This window comes from Puntigrus tetrazona, chromosome 15 (genome assembly GCF_018831695.1).
Source record: "Puntigrus tetrazona isolate hp1 chromosome 15, ASM1883169v1, whole genome shotgun sequence".
Lineage (NCBI taxonomy): Eukaryota > Metazoa > Chordata > Actinopteri > Cypriniformes > Cyprinidae > Puntigrus > Puntigrus tetrazona.
In genome coordinates, this window is record NC_056713.1 from 1,008,496 (window position 1) to 1,036,179 (window position 27,684).

Sequence of the window (27,684 nt, forward strand, 5' to 3'; positions counted from 1 at the left end):
GGTTGGGCCAGTTCTCGAAGTCACCGACGTTAAAAAGAAGTTAATATGTTAGTCAAGTCAACTTATTTCAGGCAGCCTAATGTTGACATGTAATGATTTAAATAATTTTATCTATACACTATGATCTAAAGTTGTTTGATCTGAATTTTAGGATTGCATTCTGATTTCGTTCTTAGTTTTCATAAAATGCACATGCCTCATATGTTCGGCTATTTGTATTTTTAGGATCATTTCTGACATTTCGGTTTTGATCACGTGTGACGTGAAACCAGAGAAGCGCTCATATTTGGAAGCTGTGCTTCATTTCTCACTGGACCTCACATCGAACTCCAAACTTGCGCAATGTGTTTTTTTTTATAAAACGCTATATCTATTATCCACGCTTGAGGAAACAGACAAAGACTGATGTTTGTTTGGACAGGGTGTTGTGTTCTTTACTAAGTCTCAATTGTTTCTAGCTTGAGTCAACACTGCAGGAACAAAACCAATGTACACCAAGCACTGCGCAACGAAACATTAAAACACACAGTATGATATCACGATTCAAATCATGCATGCAGTCGCTGCACCCTTATGTCCAACACGGTGAGGAAGTCAATTTAAACGGCCTGTTATGTCAGATCTGTTAGTAGTAGTAAGTACAGACTGTTAATGAGTCATTCTCGGAGGGAAAAAAAACATTTGTGTAATGTTATCCTATTACAGTTTTTTTTTCTTCATGCCTTGAATTTAAAATAAACACATTTAAAATAAAATATATATATAAAAAAAAAGTGATGTTCCTTTTCAACACTGATAGTTCATTCGAATAAAATGTTCTGCTTTTATTGAAATTAAAATATCATCTATTCTATTTTTAAAAATAGAATTTATAACAAGGCACAACAAAACTGAGGAGTACTACTAGAATATTCAGCTATTTATTGAAATTATAAATAAATTACAAACGTACTGTGCTAAAGTTCAAATCAAGTACCACTTTATGGTTAGTCATAGGGCTATATGTATAAATAATAAATAACCAATAACAATTTAACAAAATAATAACTAAATATTTTGGGCCTAAGCTGGCAAAATAGCTGGCAAAATAATTTTATTTAAGATTTCACAGTAAAATTTTCAAATGAAATATTTTTTTCTTGCAATGTTTCCTGAGAATGACCTTAGTAAAGCATATAATGAAACTGTGTGCGTTTGGTATCCACGTTATATAACGGACTATATGTACTATACTACAGCGGCAGTTTTAGCTAGCGTCTAAATGTTTACAATAATCATATACCGTGCCATATGTATTTTAAAAGGCAGATGTCCATGTTTGTCTATGAAACATTTCGGGTTATATCAGTAGCTTTGAAAGCAGACATTGTTTAAGGATGGTTTAAACTGTATACATCATCTGAATTGAAAACATACTGCATGGTCAATTGTATTTACACTATACAGAAGTCTTTCCTCTAACCGTATACTAACAGACGTGACACGCTAAAGCATCTAGAGATAAAAGCCATCTCTTCCAAGTCCATTTTTAAATCAAACCAATCGCTTGATTTCTATGTTTGGTGGCTGGGAAGCCCCGCCCCCACAGTGCTATCTTATTGGTACAAACCCTTGTACGACACAGCTATTCTTTAATATCACACCTGGTTATGATACAATCTTACAGTCATTTATTTGTATTATTTACATTAAATTATTACAGTTAAATTAAATGAGCTATACTTGCATATCTCTATGAAATAAGTGAAATGTAATTTTCAACTAAAAGGCACTCTTCCAAAAACTGTGTTATAGTTACCAAATAGTCTTTTAACATCTGAAATCGTTTCCCGGTATCCATAGTTATCTTTAACATTGTTTCTCACTTTTTAGTGGTGAATTAATTCTAAATTGCACAGTGTCTGATTTGCTGAAATATCAGCAATTAATAAGCTAAATAACTTCTCTGAAAAATTGCCTTCGCTCTTTGACGCTTTAACTGCTTCCTTCAGTTTATGAAAACAAATGCTGTATGTATATTGGTACACCCTTGGCATTGTAGTTTGGGGTTGCGTAAAACCGACACACTTTTGGCTCCGCTATAAATTATTAAGACTTCCTCTTCCATTAGTCTATTACTGAGCAAGTTGGCGGTTGGCTTCATCTTTTCATAGTTCATCTGTTGATTATTACTACGCTCATGTGGCAGTTGCCCAAATGGACATTGGTTGGTTTATGTCTTCACAGTCTGTTCATTTTCTGTTGCGCAAAAGAGCTTGTTTAGTGATGGGCATCAGTTGACGTTTACAAAATATTTCCCCTCCATCGTCGATGGAGAGGGAGCAGGTCCTTTGACATTCATGCTTTTATATTTGGTTCTTAGATACATTCAGGCAGTCTTTTTAGGCTCATCTTCTTGTTATATGTCATTACATGCAGTGCATTGTTGCTCATCGAGGCCTCACTGGGGGAGGCTGCAGTACATCTTAGTCTGGATGCTGGAGCTGTGATTGGGGTCTCCAGCCTGCATGGGGAAGGCCAGGGAGTTTTGAGCTGTGGTCTTCACCGAGTCTCTGGGGAAGCAGCAGCGGAAGAATGCCCGGATGTGGTGGAAGACCGCCTTACGGAAGATGATGAAGATCCAGGGGTCCAAGATGGGGTTAAATGCAGTGAAGCGGAAAGCCATTAGGTTTTGTTGATCATTCCCAACCGGGCTAATAGCGTTCAAAAAGCCACAGATCTGAGGAGGAGAAAGAAAGCGATTAGAAGTGTGGGAGATAAAAAAAAGACATATTGCAACGTTAAGTATCGGGAAGCAGTTTGTCCTGGATTTTGTGCCTTACACCCAAACAGCTGCAAACACTTTAGTATTTATTGGAAGTCAAAGATTAAAATGACAGATAAGAATGGAAAATAAATTGTAAAAGTTGGACCCCAAATGAAGCATCAGATCTGTTTCCAGTCATAATTCTTTATTATTAAAATATGCTTAAGTAGAAGCCAAAATGATGTCCAACAGTGTTTGACACTTCAGTATGACATTAAAATGATTTAATTCCATTTCATATGTGGTATAATGTGGAAATTGATTGTCCCTTATGCTGAAATTGGCAAAAGTCTCAGACTACCGTAGTCTACAAGTCGAAAACACGCAATAACAGTATGTTTCATGTATAATAATAACCATATGATTTCAAGGAGTAGATGTAGAAAACATCTTTTTTTGTAGAATGGTTTGTAGCACTTTCTGGAACTGGTTAAATTTTACAATTTCAAGACAAAAGCTTTCACTGAAACCACGAGGAATGTCACAAAAAGAAACTCTTTGAATGACTGCGTTATCATCAATTTCACATTTCCTGCAATGAATATTCAGAAGATCTGTCTCGTGATTGAGGCTGTGTTTTGAAAAACACGTCTGCTGGCATAGGTCACAAGCGTTTGGACTAAATCTCACAATCCAACACTATTGCTGTAGATTAGAGGAAACGCAGCAGATGTGGAGCCTCCCATTTCACTGTTCTCGAGAGATCCAATTCCCACCATTTCAACAGCCCTGATTATAATTGTTGCGTAGGATGTATAAAGAAAGGTCGTGTATCAAATTCTAAATAGCAGTCGTAAAATTTTTGGCACAAAACCTCTTTTGTACATTTTCAGTGCACAAAATGATCCATTTCCTCAAATCAGACACGTGTTCTTCAAGAGAGGAAATCAAGGCATGTTTCAAATTCCAGACATCTCGTACCTTAAATCAAATTTACATTAAATTTCACATCCAACCATTTTAAATACACCTTTGATTCAAATGTAACATTACTAGTAGAATTAGTAGTATTATTAAAACTACTACTATTACTATATTTTAAAATATTATGAATATTATCTAAAAAAAAATGTCTTATTGCCTCATTTATAAAACGTACGTATGTTTAGATAAATTGTGATGATTGGGGATAATTAATGATATTAATTAGGAGTCGTTTACAAGACAGAAAGCAGAAACCATTCGTTTGCGCTTAAGTTCAAATGAATGAAACTTACAATTTGCGATTCATAGATTTCACATCTGAAAGAGATACGCAGACGCATATCAGAGAAATGATCGTTAGATCAAATTTAGGATGTGTTCCGCGCAACACGTGAGGCCCATAGGTGTGTAATTTTTTTCTAAATTTTAAATGATATTGTTTTTCATGCTGCTCAAAGAAGTTGCTGAATAAATTAAGTCATTGAATTATTTTCCCGCTGCCTCTAGACTTCTAGCCTCTAGAATTCATCTGCAGGTGAATTTGACCAATAGAACAAATGAACAACGTTTATCCAATAAAATAGTATTTAAAATGCAATCATCTGTAACACTTTAGCTTGATGGTCCCTTTTAAACATTTTTTTGATACTAAATAAGTGTGCAACTACACGTCAACAAACTCTCAGTAGAGTATTAGTAGATTGTGTGCATCATATCTGCTAACTCCCATAAGATTAGAATTAACTTTGGATGTACAACTTTGGATGTCAACTCACTCCAATCCTAACCCTTCTAGTCTACTAATAAACTATTAACACTCTAATGAGACTTAGTAGAAATGTAGGTGCAATGTTATTTATAGTCAACAGAATGTCTAAAAGGTGCTCTAAATGGTCGAGCACTTTGTTGCTCCTTTCTTGCCAAGAGATTGATATCAAATGATATCTTGGCAGTTAATATTATTTCCCGTATGTGGCTTTTGTGCTAATATTTAAGGTCCAGATGCTAGCTGCCTCTTACTGAGACAACATCTTGCTTCAGAGCTTTAATATACAGCCAGATGAGACTGATTCTCTCAAAGCTAGGAGCTTTAGGTGACAAACTGTATGCATTTTGTTACGGCAATCTTGCACTGCTTGTTTCATTTTAGGTAACACCTGTGACTTCTCATACCAATCTTAACCCTGGGTTAAGACCTCTGTTTAACCTAGAGTAAAAAAGCTTTTAAAATGATAAAAACAACAACAAAAAGTCTATCTATCTATCTTTGTAGAGGAGAAAGTTACTTTATAAAATTAATGCAAAGCAATGCTTCACAATATTACTTTACTCAATAAAATTAACTAATTGAGTTACTTGCTCTAGTTTCTTTTTATGGAAAGTAATGCATTACATTACTTTTGCATTCATTTTTGTCACCTGGCCTGGACTTTGTTATACGTTTTTTTTTTTTTTTTTGGAAAACCGTAAACGCTCTTTTACACTAAAAATGAAAGTAATAAGCTTCAGGGCGAAGGACGTGCTTCTGGGGTCAGACAGTAAATGAGTAAACAAATGAACTTGTGTTACTTGCTTTGAAAAAGTATCTTAGGTATTTTGTTTTAAATTTAAAGCAATCCATTACTAGTTACTTGAAAAAAGTAATCTGATCACGTGATTAGCATTACATATGGCATATTCAGCCATAGCATGAAAACTATTTTTCAATACTGTTTTGATATCGGTACATCCCAACTTTAATAATGACACTCAGATGAACTCAGATATATGAGATCTGGGAAGACCTGTAAAGTTTCTCTACTGGCAAGAACTTCTACTGTTCTTTGTGTTTAGAAGAAATCTTCATCACAGTCTTCGGCTGTAGTATATTCCACCGTCACAGATGCGTTGAGACTCAACACTGACACCTAATACGCTGAAGTACAAAGTGTCATGGATGCTGAGAGAGCCAAAAATCCTTGATAGATCAGCACATTGGCTGCTCTTTGTGCCGTTTCATCCAGCGATTATGGTATAAAATATATTAGTAAGCCATGAGTGATGCTAATGACCCCGTCACTGATGTGTCAAACAATTCAATGTAGGTTTTCGTGTCTAAGGGCACATAAAGAGCTGGTGGCACCGGGACGACAGCCACCCCGGTACCACCAGCTCTGGTTGTCATCACTCGTCAGAATCACTCGTTGTCAAAACACCACAGCAAACACACCCGGCAACATTCCCCTACATGTCCTCAGGACCTCATATGGTCCTCCAGCACTGCGATACTCGCTCTGGTAGGTCGCAAATCAAGCCGTGACGGACGTCTCAGGAGAACTATGCTATTGAAGTGTCGGTTCTTTTGGATCTACCATCCGAACATTTCACACACACAGCGGCGCTTGTGAGAATGCAAGTTGCTCTCCGAGGATAATTTATTCGGAGAGAAATGTGGCCGAGAGCATGCAAATGATATGTAACAGGTAGTGGTTAATTTGTTTAGAAGAACATAATCCGCATCCCAAAACAAACAGCAATATTGACTCAGGTCTGCATCACTTCCATTCAAAGGCTAGAGTTAGATTTTTTTATTTATTTTTTTATGTTTTAGGAAGAAGTCTGCATTTATTTGTTATAGATGTAAATAATATTGTGAGTAATTAACCCTCCGAAGCTTCTGCGATGATAGTCAAAATTGTATGATTTTTTTCTCTCCAATTAATTAAATACTATATCTAGGTTTGATATATATATATATATATATATATATATATATATATATATATATATATATATATATATATATATATATATATATAATATAAAAAGTTACAGATTTTTTTATGTAAAAACACACAAAAATGTATATACAAAATACATATTTTCCACAACATGATACTCTAATGCATGTAATTCAAAGCCACAAATTTGAGGTTGATATCTTTAAAAATGAGTTTTCAGTTAAAAAAAATTTATTGGGTGCAGTATCAAATATTCTGGACAATAAACTCCAAAGAAAGTTATTGGAAATGAGTAAATTGTGACATAAATTTTATATTTTGTTGAACTAATCATAGAAACCCAGAGGGACAAAGATCACTTACATGAGATAAACCAATAATAGGAAATACAGCCTTTTCTAAGGCTAAGGTTAACAACTGCAACATTTTACTCCTACACAGCACTTTATTTAATTATCCGCTACTAGTTTCAGATATTTGCTGTGCAAATTTAGAAAGGACAAATGCATGGCAGCATCAGATCTTTTTATCAGTGTGTAAAACAATTGTGCAGTAAGTAAAGGTAAAGTCAGAATCATCTCCCATAAGCAGCTTATTAAAAAGATCAGATCATTTCAAACACAGGAGCCTGATCACATCTAAGCTGTTCTCAAGACATAAATAAGTTTCACTGAAACAACAAGAAACAGAGAAACTCCAACAAGTGATTATTTCCTGTTTTCATATATTTATGACCTACTTTAAACAGAAGCATGGCTTGTCTTTTACCTGGACTTGTGACCTTTCGGTCCTATTGACATTTCACAGCATTTCACAAGTGCAAATGAGCAGTTCTGAAAGTGTTAGCATTGCCGGAGCAGACAACTGAACCGCAAATTTCCCTAAAACTGAAGGTTAGAATGCATTGCTTATTGAGATTGCCAGAGATTCTCCTAAAATGCGTTTTTTTACCCCTCCATATAAAGCTCTCCGTCACCAGCCTGCAGAGGACTATTTTTCCATCGCTCACATTAGATATCATAATTTCTCTTCACTCTCTTCTGCAACGGCCTACTATGTACTTTCCCTTGAGTCATAAAAAAAGCAAACCTTACAACACAATAAAAGCAGGTATGCCGTGCTTTGAGAAAACGTTAAGGAATATACACCATACATACAGGGGTGCGTTTCCCAAAAGCATCGTTAGCCAACTATGGTTGCAATTTCCGTTGTTACCAGCATACATTAACTTTTCAGTGTTTCCTGAAACCACAGTTCAAACATACATTCACAATCAGCGTCACAAACTTATACAGCTATGTACCTGTGGTTATAAGCGTTGTTCATTTTTAATAAGATATATGGGCTATATATATATATATATATATATATATATATATATATATATATATATATATATATATATATATATATGTTCGTGATAAACAAGCAAGCTAATATGCAATACCGGTATCTTCCATTCTATCTAAATTTAACATGCATTTTTGTGAAAAATATAAAAGGAGTCCGCGATCAATCAAACATCAAATTAAGCAAAATGACAGGGAACAAAAAATAGTAAATTAGTCATCAGGTGCCACGTTCAATACAGCGGCATCTTTAGAGTTCGATGAACAGCAGAAGTTATTCTTACATCACGTGTGTGTGACATCATCAACAATGGCCCCATGTTGTTGTGGTTGAAAAGGTGGAGGTCCAACCGTGCTCGGGAAATAGTTCAAAAACAACGAGCTACGTCATTGCTCGTGAAACGCACCCCTGAGCAAGGGATACACATTTTAACTTCAAAGCACGCTGGTACGATTTGTCACTTGTTTTGGAATTGTGCTACTGTAACTCTCTTTCTGCAGGATGTTTTTCATGTCCGGGCGTTGAAGCGACCCCAAAAACGTTATATGTAGCCCCTGGAATTCACCTTTTATGAGGTGAATTCTGAACTTTTTTTGGTTTTGCGTTTGAATATTGAAAAAGCGAAACCTCTTCACCTGTAATGACGTTACATTTCTAAACCTGTTGTCTAACAGAAGAGAACGTTATACCATACTAAACAACATCAGTTGAATGTTAGAAATAACTTTTTGTGATCTTCTGTGACTTCACAGAATGAGGCTGAAATATATATTCTATGCAGTAATAAAGTCTATTTTGATGGATCCTAAATATACTTATTACGGAAACACAGAGAAACTACATTGTTAATGTTGAGTGTTTATTGTCTTAATATTTCATAATTCAAAGGCAAATCGATTCTATATTTTATTATTCAGTTACAGCAAATGATAGCTGAATGCTTTTGTCCATATTAGGATTTTCTAGAGCAACTACAGTTATTTTGCTTGTGTAATTCACATATATAATTTTATTTGTATGTATTTGTATTTATTTTTTGAGTAAACCCTAAACACCCTATGAAATGAATAAAAATTGATATACATTTTAGAATATTAGAACATGTATTTGTACCGAACCGTCACGGTTACGGACATCTTGGTTTGGTGCATGCAGCCTATACAGGCAATACACATCTAGGTGGAAAAAATATATGAATTTGTTTTACTGTATGTTCAAAATAAATGAAAAGAAACTGGGCATAGTATATTTGTTGCTTTTTTCCCTGTTGTTTTTTCTGAAGTGAGATTAGATTGAAAAAGGGTGGGAAAAAAAGTTTGACAAAAGGCAGAATGGAGCTTTGGTGTGCTCTTTGACATCTACGCCGATGAGTTTTTCGACACCCGTATTTTGTAATGTTCACTAGCTCAATCACACAAGTTAGTAATAACCTCTGCCAACTATTTGCACTTAGTGTGAATAGATACTCCAAAATATTAAACCCAACCACCAAGGTGTCCAAACCAAGGCCTGTATGCCAAAGTTGGCCCATGATTACATTTTATTTATCTTTATCCCAAATAAATATCCCAAATTTTTATTTATCACAAATTTATCTTTTCTCTTAATGTTGTTTGTTTTGTTTTTTTTGCAATTGAACAAAATTCTTATAATAAAAATAGTTGGATATAATGTAGTCTCAGCCTCCGACGAATATGGCAACACTTCAAGACTTTCGAAGTCATCGGATTGGTTAAATTATACAGGATTGCCAGGAGACACGTGTGTCATGTTGCTTAATGTTCCGCCTGGAAACAAAGATGTTGTGATGCCGAAACCCTCACGAAAGAAGAAAGCTGTTATGTTTACAGTTGTGATGACGAGCACTTATCAGGATCAATTAAACGCTGGGTTTTTTAAGGGTGTGTGAAATATTTAAAGTTTGTGGCATAAAATCTGCATTAGAGAGTTTAACATACCGGTCTATTATTGTGGCGATATTTCCATGCCCCGAAACGTGATGCTGAATGAAACAAACTGTGATTGATTTTTTGACATGTCAATCAAACGGCCTTATGGGCAGGCCTTGGTCAATGAAACCTGCCATGCATTCCTGACCTTCAGCCGTTTGACTGATATAATGCATATAATCTACTTTTGGCTCCCAGCCATCAATCAAGTTAGATTTTTGTCCCTTAGGCCCCTCTGCTTCGATGTTCAAAGACAGCCCTGAACATGTTTTGCTTCAGTATAACATCAATTCTTGAAAAGCCTTAGTCATAACGAAACGGCATGCAGCAGAAAAAAAAAACAATATCACTTCTACCACAAGCTTCTGTATAAGTGTTAACTGCCTGGAAGTGCACAAGCCCCATGCTGCACCATTTACGCACATATCTTACAAGTCATTTGACTTCAAAGATTCAACGTGAGATACAATAACCTCTAACCTACTGCATGCATCTCACAGTTCCCTAAATAGCAGCGAGTCGGTAACGCGTTAGGCTTTTCTGTCCTTTATAATTAGATCATGTCTCGCTATAAAATGAATTACATTTTTTTAAAAGGCATTTACTGCAGAGTCGAGCGAGAATTCGGGTGTTGCTGAAACAAATGAAGGTAGATGAACGGCCATGTGCAAACCTCAACAACAGCCATCGGCAAAACAGGAACGTGGCACAGTCTCATATCCTCCCAGGCCTGTTCGACCACTTAAAACTAGAAAACAGTAGAAGAAAGGGACGACCATTCATTTCACAACCCTCCCTGTCTTTGACTCCTTGCGCAAATTTAGCCTTGTTCTCTTTTGTTCCTTCGCTTTTTTTTGTCAGTTCATGCTGTATGTACCAAGCCTTTCCTGGCACTTTTACAAAAATGAAAAAGATTTCTATTTCTGCGTCAAGATGAGTCTGTTTCACTGCAAGCATTTCGAAATGCTCAGAATATACCTGTACCCCAAATAAGGAATCGCACTTGCAATTTTTGCTGCACGACTATAAAAAAACCCCCAAAAACGAATCGCATAAATGTGCACTGAATGAGTAAGAATCATCTTAAAGAAATGGGGCCTGAGCTAGTAAGCCGCAACCATATAACCAACCCTCATTAATGCACCAAAAACCACACAGCAACATAATACTGTTCAAGAAAACACATGGCTGCAAGTCTGGCAAAGGGAAACATACTTACTTGTGAAAATCTGAATCGTTTTGCATCGAGTGACCTGAAAAACCTGCTAAACTGTTAATTCTGTTCGCAGCATTTGTGATGAAATCCCCATTTCAGAAGTTAATCTGTGTTGTTTTAATTAAAACTCTCAACAGCTAGAGTGAATGATTTATATCAGTATTTATGTTTTCTTACCACATTTCTGAGGGCATCTCAATCTTTTTACATGAGACTCCAGTTAGGCCAAGTGTCGCTTGAGAAATGATCTCCAGAAAATGACAATTTGAGGATGGAAACAAAAACAATTCCGCGTGAGCAGAGCAGATTTGTAGGCGCTCATCTGCTTTAATGTGATGAAGTTTTGTAGAAGGAAAGATGAGAAAAACATAATCGTCAGAAAACCCCACACTCTGTGATTGACAGTTCATCTTGAGATTAGCCCATACCTTACAAATTTTCATGTGGTTTCTTTGTTCTTGAGAGGACTTGATATGCGGACCTTTTAAATGTAACGTAACTGAATAGACTGCTCCAGATCTACATCTGTATAAAAAAAAAAAAAAAAAATCTGTGGTTTTGGAAACAAATCTGCTAAAATACGACAAAACAAGGGGAAACCCCTCGGAGATAAAACAGAGAATTACTGATATAGTGATATAAGAGGTTTCAGGTGTGTAAAAAAAGGACGAAACAATAGTCACAAATTCAAGAAGCAAGGTTGTATTGCCAGAAATTTACATTGCAGTATGTACAGTAATATTCAGAGATATAAGGTCATAATCTCAAGACATTAGGTCGCGATTACTGTACGAGTACAGTTATACTGTAAAATATAGTCAAAACTGCAAGATTTAAAGGCACACTGTGAGTTAAATGCCACTTTCTGAAATTTAGTTAACATATAACATCACATTGCAAATATAAAACTATCGTGCAATATGAAAGTCACAAAAGTCACGAGACGCAATTACTCAGTTTTTCTAAAGCAAAAACAGGCTTCTGTATGCTGTGACATTTATGAAGCGATGCACAAAATATAACATTCTTATTTTGACAATAAAAAATACAGTACGCTACAAGACTGCCAATAGTACCGTGAAACTGATTGTGGGCAGGAGCTGAAGCTGACTTTGTGACAAAGTCCAGGCAGGAAATGACTAAAGCATCTGAACCCACGTTTCAGTAAGAAGTGGAGCACAGAGGTTTAACAGACGTGAATCCGATTGAATTCCAGCCACAGTGCAGCAGATAAACAATTTTAACCAGCGCTCACGAGAGTTTATCACCACACGAGCTCAAGAAGCCTGACCTCGTACGATAACATCAAACAAAACTGCTGACATCAAGACAGGACAACTATAAAACAAAACGCCACAATTATCATGCAAAGAGACATTTGGACATAACTGGATGCGCTCGAATATCAAAAAATTTGAATTGCAAACGAGAAAAGCTCTCAGTTATCACGCATTTTGAGTTTCCAGATTGTCAAACATCTCATCACGAACTCAAACATTTCTCGTTTAGCAGAAACAAGTCAAAGTCGATGCTTCAATGGGGTCATACGATGCGATTTCTATTTTGTTTGCGCATGTATACAATCTGCACAGTTACAAACCTCAAAGTCTCCACAAAAGTATGTGTTCAGATGCAGACCGGGCTAAAACTAGGCCTGCCGCTATAATTAACCTATTGTAAGCCTCAGTCATTTTTTGTTGAAGCAATATATTGCCCATTATATTAACATTTGCGACAAAATAAAAAAGTTTTTTTTGCATTCCGCTTGTGTATTTTGCAGCTTCACGTACTAGCATTCGTTCAAAATGTGAAAAATCCTTCTACAAAAAAAGTTTCATCTGCAGATATGGCCTTGTTTAGGGAACTGTGCCTTTGTGCGTACAGAGATCTGACTGCTGAAGAGGGTTTGAGTGTTTTTCAGCAATGGTGTGCGCCCTTATTTTTCAGAGAGGAAAAAAGTCTGTAGATCTGTAAGTAAATGTGTATTTCCTATTTAATCATTTTTTAGGGTGTCTAATATTTGGATACTTAATTTCCATGTTCTTCCTTGTTGTCAGTGGAAAGTGTGTAGGCCTTCTTGCATTATTTTGCCGTTATATTATGATGATATGATTCAGTGGCATAAAATGGTTTTAAAATGACAATAATATCGCTTATTGCAATTATTTATGGGGCAATATATCGCATAAAAAGTGTTGTTGATAAAGTATTTGCCATTGACAGTTTTATTTCACACAATTTGTGTCCTGTGTGAAAAGGGCCTTACAACGCGTTGTGTGTGTATATATGTGTGTGTGTGTGTGTGTGTGTGTGTGTGAATCCTTGTGCGCCACAAAAACTGTGTCACGACTCGGTTCCTCTTTCAGGCTTGAATTGATGGTAAAACTAGCCATCATTTTTATTAACATTGTCTTTACATTTATTTTGAAAGCTAAACTTAAATTTCCAACACATGCTTGGGCTGTTTGGCCAGTCACAGTGCACCGTGTCATCTGACCAATCAGCGCAGACTGTGCTCGTTGGAAGGAGGGGCTTTGTAGAAAACAACGCCTTTGAGAGAGGCTCGGCATAGAGGAGCTACAATAATGTACAGTATCTGTGTAGTATTTTTGGAACATTAAAGCATGTAAACGTATTCTGTTAAACCAAATACACCAAAAGAATCTTTAAAATAGCATTGTACGAGTCTTTTAAATGATACATAACTGAGCTAATGTTTACACAACAATGACTATTAAAAATGAAAACTTTTTTCTTTTCATTTTTGAAAGGTTTCGCATACAGGCAAAAAAAAAAAATCCCTATTTATATGGATTAGAAAACGCTGTATTATATATAGAAATTTTGCAGACGTATGCATATTCCTATAGACTGAACATGCAATGCTTTCGCGCATGATGCCACTGCTTTTTTCATAATTTGTACAGATAATAACATCAAAAGCTTCAAAAGTTTGCAAAGTTGCATTTTGAGATCCCCAAAACACTGTAATGTAAATGAATGGCCAAAATGCATTAAAATGTTTTCCACTTTTAATTGAAAATGGTGTTGTGTAAACACCCCCTAAAAACTCTTTTAGTCTCTTAAGATATGAAAGCGCAATAACGTTGTCTTGTGAGTTGGCTGTTGAGGTTGACATGGAAGTGGAATTGGACTGCAGTTCAGTACGTCACATGTCTAAGTCGAGTCAGAAGATACATCCGATTTACGCCGATTCAGCTATCCACCTGCGTTACCAAGCTTAAAAGAGCCAGGATACATTTTTTAAAAACTCAGACTAGTCTCAAAGAAGGTCATATACACCTAGGATGGCTTTGAGGCAAGTAAAATATGCAAAAAATGTTGGGTGTACCATTCCTTTTAATCTCTTTTTGTGTATTTAAAGAGAATAAGACCAGAGCTTGTAAAATCCATTGAACGTTCATCCAGTTTCCATCTGCAATAGAACCCCTGAGATAAGACACAGGAACAAAACGATCACACAATATCCTAACATGCATGCTTACATGGCGCTATGCAAAAGCGGTATGTCAATGAACACTTTCGAGAAGTCAAAAAGTCGAGTTCACTACAATTTCTGAAAGCTTGGAGCCACAGCCAACTTTCTGGAACAATGCACATGGTGTTCTATTGTTTCATCAAAAACATATTTTGAAACCCCCAAAACTGAGTCCCCAAGGTTGTAGGTGAAATAGCGTATTTTGGAAAACAATCAATTCCCAAGAAGCTTTTGTCACTCCCAGGAAATTAAAGTCAGCGCTATGTCATAATACACTTTGAGGATGAACTTTTCTCTCTGATGTACAGTAAATTCAAGATTTTCATATTTCCAAAGAAAGCATACCACAGGCCCCAAATGCCTAGGGATGCACTGAAAAAACCTTAGGTTTTTTAATCCATTAAATGGTATTATACAGTATACTAACCACATGCCAAAATAAATCATGGTGCACGGTGGGTTTTATAGAACCTCAACAAAATAAAAGATTCCCTTAGAAAAGTAAAAAAAAAAAAAAAAAAGAAATCTCAGCTTTTCCCTGATAGCAATGCAACATATTTGCAAAAGTTGTGTCTAGAGATCTTAAACTGTGAACAGACTGGTGAAGTCGGATCGAAAATAGATTTTCAGTAGGTTTCATCAAATTCCCCAAATAATACACCACCTGAACGACACAATCCACATTAATCTATCAATATATCTGCATCACATACAAATGTAACATCAGCCTTCAAGGCCTTTGCAGTTCAGGAAAGCCAAAATTCAAAGCTTGTTTAGATGAACCGTTCCTTTTTTATTCATTATTTATCAGCGTTCCTGGAGTATGAATGTCTTGAAAAAACATCAGATCAAAGCAAGTACACAGTGTACACACTTTATGGCTGTATGCACATGGTTTTGTTGCTGAGGACCTGAAACAGGCGCTCAATTCCATGCGTTCTTGGGATTTGAAACGTGTCAGAACGCAATTTGCGATCCAATGCAGGCATGCTTTGCATGCTCAATGTTGTCACACGGGGTGATGCTAATATTTCTTCGAGAACAGTGATTTGGGAATTTTTTTCAATTTGTCGGAAGCAAAAAAAAAAAAAAAAAAAAGGTTTGGCTAAGTGCCAAAAAGTGATTGTCAGAGCTATCCTATGCAGTGATTGGTACATGACAAAAATGCTGAAAGTTAGGACAAATAGTGAACCGGCTTTAGGATCATGGGTGCCAAAGGGATGTGAAGGCTAGCTTACCTGGTCCCATCACAAGAACAACTGTAGCTGAAAAACGTAATACGGACCATGAACGTGTCAGAACACAAACGTTAGCATTAGAAATGGATCCATGGAACAAATCTGGAGAACTGGTTTTCTTTTAGATCAGGTACATGGTCTAAGTGAGTCATTTTTCTACAAGCAGATGGGAAGACGGCAGACCCACAAAGGCAGTATTATGAACAATGTTCTGCTGAGAAAACGTGCGTTCCTATCTTTCATGTGGATGCCCTTTGACACATACCACCTATTTAAAGATCAGATCACGTTGAATCAATCATGGCAATAGCATTTCCTGATGGCAATGGCCTCTTTCAGAAGAGTAATGCACCCGGACACCGCTAAATTCTTCAGAAATGGTTAAAGAGTTCATGTAGTTGAATTCCATGGATGGAAGTTATCCTCTTTGTTGAAATGCTTGGCATGCAAATTGTTTATCTTGTAAACAAAGCACAGTGCATATAAGGCAGCAGAGACAGACACAGATAAGAAGAAATTGTTCAGTAATTTATTTTTGTTTTCTTTGCACACAAAAGCTATTCTCATAGTTTCGTAGAATTAAGGTTGAACCACTGACGTCGCGTGGACTATTTTAAATGAATCCTTACAACTTTTCTGGGCCTTTAAATATCGCAGTATGTTGTCTGTGGAGGATCAGAAAGCTCTTGGACTTCATAAAAAATATTTTAATATGTTCTTTGAAGAGTCTTATGGGTTTGGAACGACCTGAGAGTAATTAATGACAGAATTTAAATTTTTGGTGAACTATGCCTTTAAGTAGATTAAACAATAAATAAATCAGTACTATACTGTAGCCCAGTAGTACTGGTATAAAAAAGTAAAACCGTTTCAGTTTCGTTACTAAAGGGAATTCCCCTAATGTTATCGCCTTTAGGATTAGATGTTCAAAAAGTCCACAACCTCCGTCAATACGGTTTCTCATGGCTATTTTTGTTTCTACAAACTACCGAGATTTCATTCTGAGAGTCAAAAAAAACTGCATCCAGATAAAGATCAGGGAGTATTGAGCGTTTGAGCTGTTGGCAGTATTTCGGTCTGAGATAAGGGAGGCTGACCGTCATAATTTAATTTTAGGTCTTTTATATTTTAAATCATAAAAGAGTATTTAAGAAAAAAGAACTAAGAGATAAATCAAACCCCTGAGAGGTTAAAAACAGCATACGGTTTCACAATTTCGTGATCTTACAGGGCATGCCGTGAGGTCAAGCGTACCACACAAAGAGTATTAAACAAAAACACATTCGTTCTAAAACAAATGAATTAATCCTTCTCACAGAATCCAAGACAAATGTCTAACGTTTCAAGATCACTTCATCAAAATTCACGAAAAACATGTTTGCACAAGACAAGCGAGCACACATTATTCCTTTTTTTTGTTGTTGTTGCTGTGGTTTATAACAGCAGCTGGTGGAGCGCCACAAAAGACCATAAATCTGAAAGGTCTGTTGTAGGTATACAAGGCTGCTGGCTATAGACTCTGAGTTTTAATTTGATAAATCGTTTGAATTACAATGAGAGTCAGCTCATGATCTTTGTCCAAGATAAGGCCACAGACTTGCTTTTTCCTGTGCTATTTGCTCTGGATGCCCTTAAGGGTAATATTTTGTTAATCAAACGAATCGTTCCATTTTGTTGCTATTCATTTTACCAGAGATGTATTACACCCTTAAACAATCCAAATACTGCAAAAGGTTCGAGAAACAAACAACAACAGAAATACAAGTGGCGTAGGGATATGATTAAGATGAAGTAAGGCTTTTCAGACATATATTTTTTTTTATAAATACATAAATAGTCTATGGTGTTTTGAAGAAGCTCAACAAACAAAATATATCTTTATGAAAATAAATGTATACACTCGTGTGACCTGGAGCTGGTCATATGTTTGTTTGGCTCTGGGTTTGGCAGTAATTGAAAACACTTTATGAATCCTTCAAGATTCAACCTTCAAGACAAAGCCACAACACCGCAATCCACAATATTTGAAAATCACAAGCAGTCAGAGTACAGTAATGTTCAATAGATTTTCCATCTAGTAAAAAAAAAACATTAGAAAAATGTCATTTTGTTGTATTTACATACATCTAGGAAGTTCATGAAACGTTCAACGTTGAGGAGCACAACAGGTGAGCTGGATTAATGCTTTTGTTTGGCTTCAAACAGGTCTCCATTGAAAACTGTTTTTGAGGCTTTAATTTCTACTTCTCTTCTACCCAGCATGCAAAGAGGCATGAATAATTATGTCTTGATGTCTCGTTTGACTATTTGACATTTTCCTCTCAGACATGTAAAGAACAAGTTCTCATAGGAAGCATGGGATGAAGCTCGTAAATACAAATACGTTCAATCTAAAAGGGAGCAATTTACATAGAATTTGCATGCTTTAAATCAAGTTCGGTCAAGAAATATTTCAGTAAATGAATTCAATTTAAAACTGCCTGTGCTTTCCAAATAAGACAACTGTTTTGCATTTATAAGTTTATATATTTGTATATATACATTTTCTGAAACATTATTTTTAGAAAAGAAAGGAAAGTTAAATCTAAAGTGAAAAAGGATAGGATGAACAAAATGTAACTGCAGAGTATAAAACTAAAAAAAAACTATTTTTTTATTTTATCAGTTGTATTTGAAATTTTATGCGTGACCTGAGTAAATATAACTGATCATCTAGGCTATTTGCTTTTTTTGAGTTTGTTAGATATTTAGTTAAAAATGTTCATTAATATGTTTTAATAAGCAAAAAAGAATTAAATGCATTTTTATAATTAGTAATTAAAATACAGGATTGTTTATAATAATAATAAAAAAAAAAAAAAAAAAATATATATATATATATATATATATATATATATATATATATATATATATATATATATATATATATATATATATATAAATATATAAAAAAAAACAAAAAAAAACTTTGTATGAAAGCTATGACTTTAGCTTCACTTTTTACAGTGTATGATCTATAAACATCTTGTTTCTCCTTTCCTAATTAAGCCTTTAATTATAGTCTATCGCTATTGATTATAGTCTACAGCTCATTCCGATATATATCCCTCAGACCAAAAGGGAGCCAGATGAGCTCATGACAACTAATACCGGTGGTATTTTAATAATTGATTATTAAGAAAATGGCTGGTTTGAAGACCTGAAGAGACTAACAGGAAAGCCTAGATCAATTCAGCCGTGCAAGGGTATTCATTTCACATCAGCTATCTGGGTATTATGGGTTGTGGTGCAATGAAAACCAGTGATGCCTAAATCTGTCCTGACTGCATCATTGGCCTGAAAAGAAAGGCATCCCGCTTTTTATCAAAGTCTCTCGATAAATTACTTGCATTACAAAAAACATACTGCAATCAAAAGCTTCCTGTGGAACATGGGCGCTCCCAAATACATGACAATTTACAAACAATTTTCCAAGAGCATGAGAAAGAGTTTTCCTTAGACAAAAAGTAGTCCAAAAGTTGGTTTGGCTATTAAATCTTGAGACTTGAGCAGTTTCTTTGGGTCACCTTTCCTTCAAAGGTTTGGATCGATGATCTTGATAATGGTGTGCGCAATTTATCACAGGGCCTGCACTCAATGGTTCTATCTTGGGCCAGATTGAATATCTGAGGTCTAAGAATAACCAAAATAATGGGGGTTTCATATGACCGTATTTGGTGTGCATAGACATGTTGATATTATTTGATTTTTATTCTTCAGTTAGTTTCAGAGTCTCAGTTATCATTGTGTTCTTCACTGACTCCAGGTCAGCACCTCTGGAGACTCAGTAATGTACAAGCTGAGCTCACTATCGATCTTGATATTGATCGGTGCTTTCATGGTGGCCTTTACTTCATTCAGCGCATACAATCAAGAGATGAGGAGAAGTCTAAATTGGTAATTACTAATTAGGAAAAGAGGGACTTCCAATCCAATTTAAAATGCTTCAACAATTTACATCTAAGAACAGCAAACAGCCCAAGAATGCAAACCACAGCAAAATCACATTATAAGAAATATTCTGGGTTCAATACAAGTTGAGGTCAAAAGCATGATGTTGATTACCACAGAAAAAATGTATAAAATAAAAATCGGTTCATCCCTCATTTCCTTTTCCTAAAAAAAAACTAAATTCTTGGTTACGGTTGTTATAAAAGGAAGTGAATGTGGCCAGTTTTTGGAAGATGACGGATCACAAGATATTACATCTCAAATGTTAGTCATACTAATTCCGAAAAACATATATATTATGGTACATGTACCTCCCGCAACTGCCTGTTTGTGTTCCCAAACATCAAGTATTTGTATCAAGTATAACTTGACAGTACTTGTCACTGCCCTTCTTCTGTTTGCTCTGAGGCGCAAATAGTAATTTATTGAAAAAGTCACAGTAGCTTCATTTTATTATTGATGCTTTACACCAGTTTCCCAGCAAGCGACGGTTTTGTTCTCTTAAACATTGTTAGTGCCAGAACAGTGTCAATAAATTGTTGAGGTAATCAACATTAAATCAGATTCAGCTTAACTGGTATTGAACCTGAACATGACATTAAAACTGATTCAGCTTACTTTTTAAGCATATGTTTCTAATCATACTGCATTACTGATGACATTACAAAATTCCTATATATGAACTAATGATGAGTTAAGGCATATGCTAATACAGAATCCAACCTGATCTCATAAAAATATGTACCTCTGTGCACTCTTTGTGCAACACCATTTTTTCGCCACAATATCAAATAGAAATGTCCATTGGGTTCAATACGTAACCCCTGGCACGTTTTTGAATCCCGTTACGCGGGTTACCTCCCAGGTATGTACGTGAGCTACAAGAACAAACCTACCATCTATGAACCCATAGATATGCAGCTGTATGTGTTTGATGCTAACATTAAAAAGCATCAGTTTTCAGATCTCCCAGCATATTCATATTGTTTTGAAGTGACAACATGATATTCTTGAAGTAAAACTCGGTTTCTGAGTTTTACTGCAGCAATTTACTTATTGGAAAGTGTTTCGTGTCTCGCTAAAAAGTACACCCAGGTACATTTATGCCACGAGTCCAGATATTAAGAATCATATGAATTCATGTGTGAATAACCCCCACCTTGACTATGTTTGTTATTGTATAATTTTTAAACTCATCATTAGCTCATTTTAAAGAAACACACCCTACATCAATGTACATCAATGGAAACAATAATGTTGTTGGAAAGTGTTACTGTTTCTTTTAAGACTGCAAATATGTAAGTGTATATTGAAGCTCATTTGTGTCATACCCAATACGCACATTTTGAACAGCTCCATCTGTACGTAGTTCAAAAAAGACAGACCGAGCACATGGCCTAATATTAAATAAAATCTAAATGAATTCTTTACTCATAAAAGGAAGGGAAATAAAAGTAACTCTGTATAATAAAACGTACAATTACTTCAGCCAGAACCGAAGATCCAGGCCTCACTGGATGAAGGTCAAAGAGATCTCAAACAAACAGTCTGTCTGTTTAACTTCGTGACATTTCTGCACGCAGTAATGAGTCACGCGGTAACACAATAAGAATAACACAATAAGAATAATGAGTGCTGTAGTTGTGAACGATAAAAGTAGAAAAAACATATATAGGAGCCTAAACCTTACAAACAGGTGGCAGATTACTTTAAGAGTGCTGAAATATAGCGTGCAAATGAAATTCAAGGTCTACTTTATCTTTAATAAGCAAACACTTAGGCCTGACAGCAGTCGCACAATAAATTAAATTCAGATGACAGAATGATCAAAAGCAGCGTGTCATTTCTGTTCCGTGTGCTGCGGTACACATCACCAGCGTTGGCAAATGTCCAATGCCATGACTAGGTTACTGTTAAAACCGCTCATATTACAGACACACATAAGTGTTTCTACTATGACGGGATCTTCTGCACTTTTAGAAAATAAACTCTCTGAAAACACACTCTTCAGAGTCAGACTTGTTTAATTTATCCGCTAACTATGTCTAACAGTTTATACAAGAGTTTATATACAGTTTTAGAGATTCTCATATCATATGTGTGTGTGTGTGTAAGGTTAGTTTTAGAATTAAATGATGCCACAAATGAGGAGCATTTATTTACAGATTTTATGTTTTAACTCTAGATTGGAATTTAGGCCTAGGCCTAAGAAAGAAAGAAACAAACCAAAAAAAAGAAAAATCAAACCCTGAAAATAAGAGTCTGAAACAGAAACCCTCTTATGTATGTGGTTTTAAATATATGTTCTACTAATATTTATTGAAATGTGGTCAGACACTCATATATACATTGGTCTTGGTCTTCTACTGAATCAGTAAACTGCATAATTTAGGTCTTTCTGATATTGTGACACATTTCCTTCCTCTTTTATCTCCTTCTAAATGCAGTCTTTCTGACAGGAAATGTCCAGCTGTACCTTGTGCTTTCTCTGAATAGAGACGTGCTTTGCAGTTTAAAGTTACAAAGGTTATATATGACATCTGGGTGGGTGCAAATACATGCGATTCTGAATTTGTGTGTATGGAAAGAAAATCACAATGGTTTGGTTGAGTAAACTATTTGCTTTGGATAAAGTATCTAGTGATTATTTCCAGGCGACAAACAGAGCATCTCATGAGACAAAAGGAATACCATTAGTGTCATGTGTCATCTTTTAATATACTGCAGAGACAAAATGTACAAAATGGCTGGGAGGTCACGATAAAGATTCAAAACGCAAGAGACAGAGCTTAAAGTGTGCTGTCAATTCAAAGCATTAGATTTAATAAAACGGGTGAATTAGCTTGAGACTAATCCCATAGAAGTGCCAATGGGAATGGAAAGTTCTGCGGCTATTTTAATGAAAATTCGCAAAAGATGGAACAACAGAAGCAGCCAAATTAGCAACTGTTGCAGCCACGTTAAGTGCAAAGTGGGTTAAGTCAAGCTTTTTTGGCGTTAAATACTGGCACAAATACCAGTAAACTGTCTACCACATAACCGTTGAATATCTAAATACTCTCGTACCATAAGTTTAGCTTCTAAAAGGAAAACTCTTACAAATGCAATAAAGCCAGCCAAAAAAAAAACTATGTCAATGGCTTTTCATTGCAATTTTTTTTATTGTTTCTTTTAGTTTTTTATGCCCAAATGGTTTGCGATGACACAAGCCGGCCCATAAAACGATTAATCATAAAAAATGCGCATAAACACATTATTTCCTGACCACCGGCCTTAGTTATTACTTTCATTATACGTTTCGTTTTCTTACAAAATCTTTGTAAATCCTACTGCAAACATGAGCAAGCGTCACTCACAAATACAAATAATTAGAGCATTATGCTTCTTATGGTTTAGCTCCAAAGCTTTTATTGTAGAAACATTTTAAGTGATTTTACTGTGAAAAAACTGTATAAAAAAAACTTGTCTACTCAGACAACCCTGCCTATTTGTTTTAAAGCAGTGTAGAGTATAATCCAGTCTTCCAGGGTTGTCAAGTTTGTAACGTGCGTTTAAATTAAAAGCCAACAGCAACAACTGGTAAAATAACACATCGACGTTGGGAAGGCAATCAAGAATAATAGCCTTTGTTATGTAATACATGTCCCAGCTCCCCCGCAGCATGAACACACCCAGCGACTGCTACCTCACCTACAGCTCACCTTCAGTGGGTTACAGAAGGTTTCACTGCAGCTGGCTGATCTGTAAAATGCAGACTTCTAGTTTAGTCAATCACGTTAAATAACGTGTTAGCACGAGGCAAAAGATTCTCTTTCTTATAGAGATCTTTACCTCTGAGAGCTTAGACTAAACAACTGCGAATAATTTGTGCCGATTTGCAAAGATAGACTACACGAGCAAAGATAGACTACAAGCAAAATCATTTGTTTTAAAAGCAATTACAGTCTAAGCATGGCTATTTCCGATCTACCGCATCCATTTAAAATGATGACAAGAGCTGGGAAAGCGCATTCACACGGAAAGGAATTTACAGCAACAAAGACACCAGATGTTAAGGTTTTTACCAAGGTGCTGATTTCTAGTGCCACGAGCGATATGGACCGTTGGTGATGTGCTTTGACCGAAGTAAAAGCAAACGAGTAGCGACATAATTCAATAACCAGAGACGGCAACACAAGCCATGAGCAAAGGGACTTTCTGAAAGGTGACTGAAAAACAAAAGGTTAAAAAAAAAAAACAATAGTTAACAAAAGAAAATGACATTTTCCGTGATGCGTGTTAGAACGCGGTGACGTCAGGAACAGAGCTTGCGCATGGTAACGGTAGTTTATAAATATTGGGTATGCGTTGGAATTTGACAGTGATGGTTATTTTTATAAGAATTGTCTATTCTAATCTCATCATCTGTACTATTAAAAAAAAAAGGTATTTTGTAGTGTTGGGTGCTTTCAAAGCTCTGCCTGAAACATTTACAAATACATTTGCGGTTCAGCGTTTGTTTCAGGATGGCCAAGTCACACGGTTTTAGCAAATCGAACCTCGATGGGTTTTTTAGAGAGTTAATTAATTTTTGTGCTTTTAGCGTGTAATGGGATAACGTACAGTATGAAGCAATTGCAATCATTTTGGAAAAGGCATAATTGTACATGTTTGGCTTGAGTATTTGCATTTAGCTAATTAATAAGCATGTGTTAACTGGTTTAAAACAATAAATCGTTTAGTGAGAAAAGGATTAACAACTAACATTGCCCACACTGCTCTGAGTTTTTTGCAAAGATAGACTACATGACCTTTTAAATCAGAATCATTGCAGGCCTCAATATTGCCACTTTTGGACTATGAGCATTGTTAAGCCTCAAGAGAACAAAGATTTCCTTAAACTCTGTTGTTTTTTCCATTTAAGAGAAAATGAGAACTGAAAGCACTCACATACTGCAGTCTGGACCATTATATTCAAAGAAAGCACTTGACTAATAAAATTAAGTGGACCAGAACCTGTTTTAAAATCAATCATGTGAAAAAGTAAAACAGAAATTTAGCTTTGAACTACAACAATTCAGAGGTATATAATGACCCATACTCACAGTCAGCGGCAAGGAGCAAATGACGAAGATGAGAGTCATGCAGGCCAGCAGCAGCAAGTGGTCCATTTCTTCCTCTCCCTGTCCAAACCAGGTGCTCAGCCTCCGCTTTCTTCCAGCCGACACCACCGAACCCCGTCGCATCAGCTGGCTCCTGTGCATGCGGCATAAGCTGACGATGACCGAACCGTTGCACAAGAACACCACGGCAATGAGCAGCGCCATAAGCACAGAGTAGGAAAGCGAGAAGGTAAGTGTTCTCCTCTCCTCATCCTCACCCTCTCCTTCTGCCTCCATCTTGATGAAGCACCACGTGCCCGGACAGTACTGCTTGTGCCGTCCGTATCCGAAGAACGGCAGCAAGCAGAACATGAAGGTAAAGAGATAGATGAGGAAGAGGACGATCTTAGCGAAGCTGCGCCGCACGTGTTTGGAGTAGAAGTACGGGTGACTGATGGCGAGGCACCGCTCCACCGCCATTGCACACAGTATGAGCATAGAAGCCAAGCCGAAGAACGTCATGGCGAAGGCGAAGAGTCTGCACAGCCACAAATCTCCCATAAGGCCCACCAAGGATTTTTTCTGGGCATAACAAATGAAAACCGGTGGACTGAGTAAACACGTTCCGAGCAGATCTGTCAAAGCCAGGCCTGTCACGAGAATGCAGAAGACCGAAGACTTGGTGCGACGCTCTTTCTGGTGGACTCCCAGGATGGCCAGAGCCATCAGGTTCCCAACCACCCCAGCGATGAACATCAGAGTGCTCATCAACGGATTCCCGTTCACATCGATACTGGTAATGTTCTCGCATGAGTTGTTTGACAGCATGTTCAGACAGTCCTGCCCTTGAACCCCGAGCCCAGGCACAGGGATCGGGCAACGGCAACTTTGTCTATGATGAATAACCTTCGGTTCCTTTTCTTTGAGTATCTGTAAAAACAGCAAGCATTTCTTAAGAATCAATATGTCTGTCACAGACCTCACCTACAGCTGCTTAATGACCGCATAAAGTGCCCTGTTTGATTTTTCTGTGTATATGTACTTGTATATGAGGCCATTGTTTTGCATATATTGTCTATTGTTTTAAATAGCCTGTATGCTTCGGCTTGCCTCAGTTCTTTACCTTGCTATTGCTTGTTAGTGGCAGGCTTGACACAAAGGGAGATTCTCATTGTATAAAGCATTTGTTTAGACAAAAAATGTGGATATATTGCATTTATTTCATATGACTAAACCTCAGCACGTGTGCATCGGTTGCAAAACCAAAATAAGTTTTAAAGGTCATCTCAGGTAGAAACTGCTCCTTAAGGCAACGACTGCACAGTTTCTTTTTTTAGAGTTGTATGTGGTGATTATCTACGGCATATGCTTTTGTATGTAGGGGATTTTTAAAGTAAATACATATTTGGAGTTCATACTATTTCTAGGTCACTAATAAAAAAAAGTTTGGCAACAAGAACTCCTTTGTAAAGGCTGATGCATACAATGCTCTTTGGATCACGCTCAAATCAAGCCGAAGAGCATGATCATCAGGTTTTATGCAAACTTGCGGAGTTAAATGTAAAATCATTAAAGGTTCGTGTCGATTTTTCAGCTAAACTTTTCACTGAAAAACGGTTTACTGATCATGCGATGCAAAGTATTGTTCTTTAAAACGTGAAAACGAGCATTTTTAAGCGCAGTCTCGGGTTTTTAAAGACTAATGTACGCCCAGATGTTGACAGCTGACAGAAACTGCAGTTATTTCAAGTTCACTAAGCTGTCATGACAATAAAGCATCAATATCGAATCGCGAGTCAGTCAGTACGCACCTGTCCACGGAGCGTCCATCACTGCCGCGCGCGGCCATCCCTCGCGACCGCAACGCGCGCTGACCAACATATATGGATTATTTCAGTCACGAACATAATATCAAAAGCGAAGTCGATATTGCTAGGTCTCCGGGATCCCGTTTCTTTACTAGAATTCGCTCGTTTAATAGTTTAGCTATTAGTCTGTCAAGTTCTAACCGGCAGCTTTACAATTTTTGATTACTACTCAATACGGTCCAAGCTAAACAAAACTAAGAAACGCGCTGGGTCTATTTATACCTCCCGCTCGACGGGAAGGTAGAGTGGTAAGACTGCTGGTAAGACTTCCCCCATGTGGTTCATAAAGTATCCGTGAGAAGAAAATAGGAGGAGCATTAACGCATAGGTTGGGTACAGGCTCATGCTCCTCCTATTTAAATTGTTTTCTCACGGATACTTTATCAATAGAATCCATCACATATGAGGGAAGTTTTCTTACTATCCAAGTCTAGCAGTCTATTGTTTTTTTGTTTTTGCAGGGATCTCTCTCTCTCTCTCTCTCTCTCTCTCTCTCTCTCTCTCTCTCTCTCTCTCTCTGTGTATATAAGAGACATGAAAATGTTTCCCTCGATTTACTAATAGACTAGCGTTACCCCTTTTATGCAAAAGGAGATCTTCATAAATAAGTGTGGTCAAAAATAACATGCTTTCAATAACCATCTTTAGACAGCACGCAGACTGTATTATCATCCATTAATGCAAATCAAAACAACTCAAAGTCTGAAATAAGATACTGTTTGGGTGCATCTGTTGTTGCTTAGCTGTGTGGATGTGTGTGTGTGTGTGTGTGTGTGTGTGTGTGTGTGCGTATACAAAGTGCATATATCTGAGTTTCCTAGGAGGTTAATTGTTGCTGTCCATCAGTATGCATTATGAATATTTGAGAAGTAGCCTGGAGCCAAACAACTTCACAGCACTTTTCTAAAGGAAACAAACCGAAAGTTTACTTAATGGCCTCCGTTATCAGTCCATTCAAACACTTACATGTTACAAATTCGCTGAGACCACTGATTTCACTAAATTACAGTAGGAAATTACTTCCAACATAAATCTTCTATTTT

At 36.5% G+C, this 27,684-nt stretch overlaps 1 protein-coding gene across 1 annotated transcript; it reads right to left on the bottom strand.

Annotated features, from left to right (window-relative positions):
• Positions 1–258: 258 nt before the first annotated feature.
• On the bottom strand, positions 259–26,886 carry ptgir (prostaglandin I2 receptor). The gene is made up of 3 exons (XM_043258216.1): positions 26,585–26,886; positions 24,777–25,703; positions 259–2,719 (listed from the first exon to the last, which is right to left on the bottom strand). Exons 2-3 carry the CDS (start codon positions 25,599–25,601, stop codon positions 2,441–2,443), a joined length of 1,104 nt encoding a protein of 367 aa, XP_043114151.1. The 5' UTR covers positions 25,602–25,703; positions 26,585–26,886; the 3' UTR covers positions 259–2,440.
• Between the last annotated feature and the right edge of the window lie 798 nt (positions 26,887–27,684).

What these genes read in the sequence shown, in the direction of transcription:
- ptgir (XM_043258216.1), bottom strand. Translation starts at nt 25,601, where the DNA reads ATGCTGTCAAACAACTCATGCGAGAACATTACCAGTATCGATGTGAAC. An exon ending in TTTGCTCCTTGCCGCTGACT is followed by an intron (nt 2,720 to 24,776) that starts GTGAGTATGGGT and finishes TCTCCTCCTCAG; the next exon opens with ATCTGTGGCTTTTTGAACGC.